Consider the following 5,714-nt stretch of genomic DNA (forward strand, 5'->3'; position numbering starts at 1 on the left):
GGGCTGATTATAGTTTAAATGCGTTTAAGCCAGTATCTTAGAATTCTTTTGAAGAATTAGTTTGCTTTTCTGTTATAAAGAGATAATCAGGATTGTGTTATTTCAGAACAAAGCCAAGTCACTGAAAGACCGTCGTAGATTGATTTTTTTTTTTAAATTCTTCCTCCACCCCCCACCCCCCCAAAAAACATAGAAATGACCTCACTGTTGAGTTTTCTCACACACCACCTCCAAGTTTTAAGTCTTGAGAGTTCCCACGATTGGTACAGCTTTCTTCCTTCTCACCCTTCCCTTAGTGAGTTCAGATGACTCCAGACACGGGGTTTTAATTCAAACTATTTTAACCAGATTTGTTCAGGAAGCAGTCGTTTCAGCAAAGCGCATTTGCAGGGGAAACCATTTTTTATTTGCTCCTTCCCCCCTCTTAAAACAAGTTTTGTTTTGGTTTTTTTTTTACCTACTACAGAGACAAACCAATGATTACACACAAAACACGTCTTTCTGCTTTTTCTTGCTTTTCTGTTCGTTTCTTTCTTTCTTTCGGTTTTTTTTTTTTTACTTGAGCTGTAATTAGTTTCCTGAACCCCTCCCTCTTTTCCGGGTTATTTCTCAGCGCGTCTCTGTCCTATGGTCCTCAGCTCAGCGCGGTTATGACAGTTTGTCGCGCTTCTTCTGAACACGGTTTCCGCTGATTAACAACGTATAATCAGACATTTCTTTAAGTTTGCGTTGTCCACAGATGTCGCGACAGCAGTGTGGGGAAAGTGGAAGGGCAGGGAGGACGAATGCCCACTCTTTTTTCTGACATAGGTAAGTTTTCATTCTTCCTTTTTTTCATTCTTCACTTTTGTGAGTCGAAGTTTTATTGTCGAAGCAGCGAAGACGGAACATTTGCATTGAACCCACGTTTTGACAACTTTCAGGTTTAAAAACTGCTTGCCAGGTCTTTTGGGGAGACCGGCACCAGCGTGAAGAGCAAGGTGAGGGCTTTTCACAGTATGGAAGGTATCCATCACATTAAAAAAATAGCTCTCCCGTTTGCTATATCATAGATGGCAACTGCCTCCCAATTTCACTTCTGTCTCTTTCTGTCTGCTTAAAGAGATGAGATCATATAAGCTATATATTCTGTGGTGTTCCGTTGTTTTTATTGAAGGTATTTGCAATGATAGTCTTCAAACAACAATAAACAGATCGCACGTTTGGAAGTTTGGAATAAGCTGTTTTGATCTTATTTATTTATTTATTTATTTATTATCGTCCACTCTGAATTGGATAACTCATTTTAACTTCTTTTCTAGTGTATATTCACGTCACCTTTGTGTTTTGGTCACTCTTTTTAAGGGCACACTTATAAATTTCAGACGAATTTCTCCTGTTTTGAATCGGGAGGTGTTTTTTTTTTGTTTTGTTTTGTTTTTTAAAACTAGGCCTATGAATTTTCAAAGAAAATGACAACGAGGCAACTATATCCATGTGAAATCTGTAAAACTAAATTTCCAAACGTAAAGGTATTTTTAATAGCAATTATATGTCTCTCTGTGTGTTGTATACTTCTCATTACATAAAGAAAAAAATCATATATGTCAGATCTGAATAAGACCCTGTTTTCTGTTTTGTTTCGTGAATAATAACGTCCGCATATACAATAAAGAAATGCAAAATGTTACCTTTGTACTGTAGAAACTGTAAGTATTAAGATAAGATAAGATAAGATAAGATAAGACTTTATTAATCCCACAACGGGGACATTTTTGCGTCACCTCAGCTCAGGTACAGATATATGAAGGAAATACAAAAACACAAATAAGTACAATCAATGAAAAAAAGTAAGATAATACACTATATTACAAGCGTACTTAGGAGTTGGTGAAATCTGATTCTGTGTTTCCTCAGAAATTCTTAAGTAAATAATTGTTGATAGAATATTTGTTTTATTTTTTTAAAACCAGAGAATTTATTGAACCTTCCGACCATTAAAAAAAATCAATTGAATGTAAATTTACATATATATGTATGCATTTGTATAATTTTTGCCACATCTATTTATTGCTTAAAATAAATTAAAATCAGTTTTGTTAGGGAAAAAGTGATGAAGTCTCACAAACTCATGTATCAAATCTTGTGCAATTGGCGTTACGAAGTGACACTTTCTTTCTTTTGGACACTTGTCACACTTCTATGAAGGTAACATAAGATAAGATAAGAAAAGATAGATTTTTATTGTCACTGTTACCAGAACAATGAAACACAGTTGTCATCTCTCCATTGGCAGAATGGAGAGCACAGAGAATGTACACAAAAAGGATATGCACAAGTTGTATACAGACACACACACACACACACGCACATACATACATACATACATACATACATACATACATACATACATACATACGTGTGTGTATATATGTGTGTGTGTGTGTGTATGTATGTTATACTGTAATAAATATAGTGTGAGTGTCCTTGAGTGTTAGCAGCACAGTTAACCTTCAATCAGGGTGTAGGTAGGGCACGTTTGACAGACTGTGGGTAGAAGCTTCTATTGAATCTGTTTGTCTTTGCAAGGCTTCACTGGATGTGCTAAAGTTATTGCAAAATAAACAAATATGGAGTAACCCTATTCTAAAAGAAACTAAACATTTTTTTTTAGGTGGTTAGGTATTTCTGAAGAATAACATTATCAGTTGGGTTCATGTTCCTTCATGTTGTGTTTTCTCTCACTACAGAATGACCATGCAATGTTTATCGCTGCGACTAAGACGAAAGCAGTTCCTTCCTTCCCTCCTGTCATTGCTGACTATATCCATCCTGCTATTGGTCTGTGTCAAGCACAGCTACATCACTGAACCTTCACATATTGGTACGGACATGCAGATAATTCCCAAGTACAATATTGATTGCTCTGCTATTTATGACATGGACCCAGTGGAGGTGGGGAAATCTCTGCTGATCAAAAAGAAAGACGTTGTGGAGATTAAAGATGAAAGTCTAGCTTATCTTACCTCTAACTGTACTTTATTCAGAAAGTACAGGGGTTATGATAATGTGTGTGCCACAGGAGAGGAGCAACACTTTCCTATTGCTTATTCTTTGGTTGTGCATAAATCTGCCTGGATGGTAGAGAGACTCATCAATGCACTGTACTCACCCAGTAATATCTACTGTATCCACTATGATCAAAAGTCCTCTGCTCAGTTCATATCAGCTATGGAGGGTTTGGCCCAGTGTCTGCCCAATGTCTTCATTACCAGCAAGAAAGAATCAGTATATTATGCAAGCATTAGCCGATTAAAGGCTGATCTCAACTGTCTGTCTGACCTTTTGGGTTCAGAAGTCAAGTGGAAGTATGTCATCAACCTCTGTGGCCAAGACTTCCCTCTCAAGTCCAACGTGGAGCTAGTGTCAGAACTAAAGCAACTGAATGGCAGAAACATGCTAGAGACGAGCCGACCCACACCAGCTAAGAAACAACGGTTCACCTTTCACTATGAGCTGAAAGATGCCAGCTTTGAATATCAAAAACTGCCAGTGAAAACAGAGTATGTAAAGAACCCACCACCACACAATATTGAGGTGTTCTCTGGAAACGCCTACTTTGTACTTTCCCGGAAGTTCATTGAGCATATGAATGCCTCAGGTGTAGTGAAAGATTTTTTGTCCTGGTCAGAGGACACCTACTCCCCAGATGAACACTTTTGGGCAACACTGGTGCGACTGCCAGGTGTCCCTGGAGAGGTGCCTAGATCCAAGCCTGATATCACAGACCTGATGAGCAAAACCAGGCTGGTGAAGTGGCAGTACCTGGAGGAGCAGCTGTACCCACCGTGCACAGGGACACACGTTCGCAGCGTTTGTATATTTGGTGCTGCGGAAATGCGTTGGTTGCTAAACTATGGCCACTGGTTTGCCAATAAGTTTGACCCCAAAGTGGACCCTGTACTCATTCAGTGCCTTGAGGAGAAGCTGAAGGAAAAGCAGAAGTTATTTCAATCAGTGTCACTGACTTGTCGTAAAGGTTAAACGATGGCTAAAATGGATCAGGAACAAATATTATGTTCTTTCAGTGATTTTTCAAATTTGACTGCTATTTCTTATACATCATTATCTTTGAAGTTACAAATCAACATAATTGATTAATTATAATGAGCTATAAGTAATAGCGAAGGGGACTAATCACTGTTTTCTGGTCTTTTAGAAACAAAAGTTTAAGTGGGAAAGACAAAATGCAGCGTTGAGATATGAAAATGGTGTTTACAGCTCTAATATGTTGCAACGTCGTTTGTTTAAGGAAAGCTGCCGAGCTGCATTCTTTTCTCAGGGTGTTCTGTCTCACTTGAGTCACTTGTTTATCTACAAAGACAATGTTGGTTTTATGGTAAATGGTAAATGGACTGATTCTTATATAGCGCTTTTCTACTCTCCCGGAGTACTCAAAGTGCTCTATAAATTTTATGTATTTTTTTTATGTATTCAGTTTTTAAGAGATTTATTTCTTAGATTTCTGTCTTCACAGAAAAGTCCAGTTTACAAAAAACACACCCATGAGGAACATGTCTTAGCAGAAACAGTCGTCTGCTTCTCATTGTGAATGGGGAAAACAGGGATAATATTTGTTTTTGTTAATTGGTTGAATGAAACTGTAATGAGAGGTAATTATACAATAATGACTGGTTACATTTTAAAAGCTAACATGCTCTTGCCTGTTTCTGACGGATTCCCTTTTCCTCTGATACATGTGTTAACGTTTTACTACAGATTCAGTTTTCGGATCATTCTGATGGTGCTCTTGCAAACTATAATAACAAAATATTATTTCCTCAACACACAGCATGCTATCTGGACAGCCCCTTTTTCCATGAAATGCAATGGAACACACTGGATTGGTTTTTACACAGAATACTGTGTAAAACAGAGGAGAGGTCATCTATTCTATGTCATCTATTCCTCACAAATTAATCGAGAGCTAATTTGTTTGCAACAATCCAACTGGTTGATGGATACAAGCTGCTTTAGTAAGGGTTGATTCCAACTATATATGTAATGCAGGTTTGCATCAAACTATAACGTAAATTGGAAAAATAAACAGCCTCTCAGTGTTAGACTGTATATAAAAGATTAACAGAACTTGTTAGGTTATAAAAGTAAAGGTCATGGAGGAAACAAATGCAGTATGTGCCTGTTGATGGGGAAATAAGCCCGATGTTCATCTGATATGGCTTTATCAAGTGACCTGCTTTAAACATGTCCTTAAATAGTTCCTTGTGATTTTTCTAGTCTTTGATGCTTGAATTGAGTTGAACACAACAAGGTGTTCATTTTACAAATTATGGTCCTCAAATAAAGTGAAAAATGACAACATGATTCAGAATGGGCGTACTCTGTTATTTATAGCTAGTACTACTGAGCATGGATCGTTGCTTGGTTTCTCATTCAGATCCACCCCAAAAGTTATGCCTGGTTGGAAAAAAACAAAACAAAAAACAGCAAAAACAAAAACCACAATAGTCAAAAGACTCCAAATAAAGGGTGGCCTCTTTTAATTACAGTTTATACTTTTCTTTTATCTTTACTGCTTTCACACAGATGTTTTGAGTTTTACGATAGACAGGAAATGAACACTGCAAAAAAAAAAGTTCTGTTACAATTGGGATTGTGTACTGAAATACCTTAAATGGTTATTCATTTTAAAGCATTACTGCAACATGAATCGA

At 37.2% G+C, this 5,714-nt stretch overlaps 1 protein-coding gene across 3 annotated transcripts; it reads left to right on the plus strand.

Moving 5' to 3' along the window:
* The first annotated feature begins 307 nt into the window (after positions 1 to 307).
* LOC120718620 (beta-1,3-galactosyl-O-glycosyl-glycoprotein beta-1,6-N-acetylglucosaminyltransferase 4-like) lies at positions 308 to 5,364 on the plus strand. Of its 3 annotated transcripts, none has more exons than XM_040007184.1 (3): positions 308 to 810; positions 924 to 1,005; positions 2,730 to 5,364. In XM_040007184.1, exons 1-3 carry the CDS (start codon positions 786 to 788, stop codon positions 4,021 to 4,023), a joined length of 1,401 nt encoding a protein of 466 aa, XP_039863118.1. In that variant the 5' UTR covers positions 308 to 785; the 3' UTR covers positions 4,024 to 5,364. The 3 variants fall into 3 exon arrangements, with proteins under 3 accessions (XP_039863118.1, XP_039863119.1, XP_039863120.1); XM_040007185.1 differs by having other exon boundaries at positions 311 to 810; positions 924 to 980; XM_040007186.1 differs by lacking the exon at positions 924 to 1,005 and having other exon boundaries at positions 311 to 810.
* Positions 5,365 to 5,714: the final 350 nt, after the last annotated feature.

The sequence above is a fragment of the Simochromis diagramma genome, unplaced genomic scaffold, assembly GCF_900408965.1.
Source record: "Simochromis diagramma unplaced genomic scaffold, fSimDia1.1 OVJJ01000682.1, whole genome shotgun sequence".
Taxonomy (NCBI): Eukaryota; Metazoa; Chordata; class Actinopteri; order Cichliformes; family Cichlidae; genus Simochromis; species Simochromis diagramma.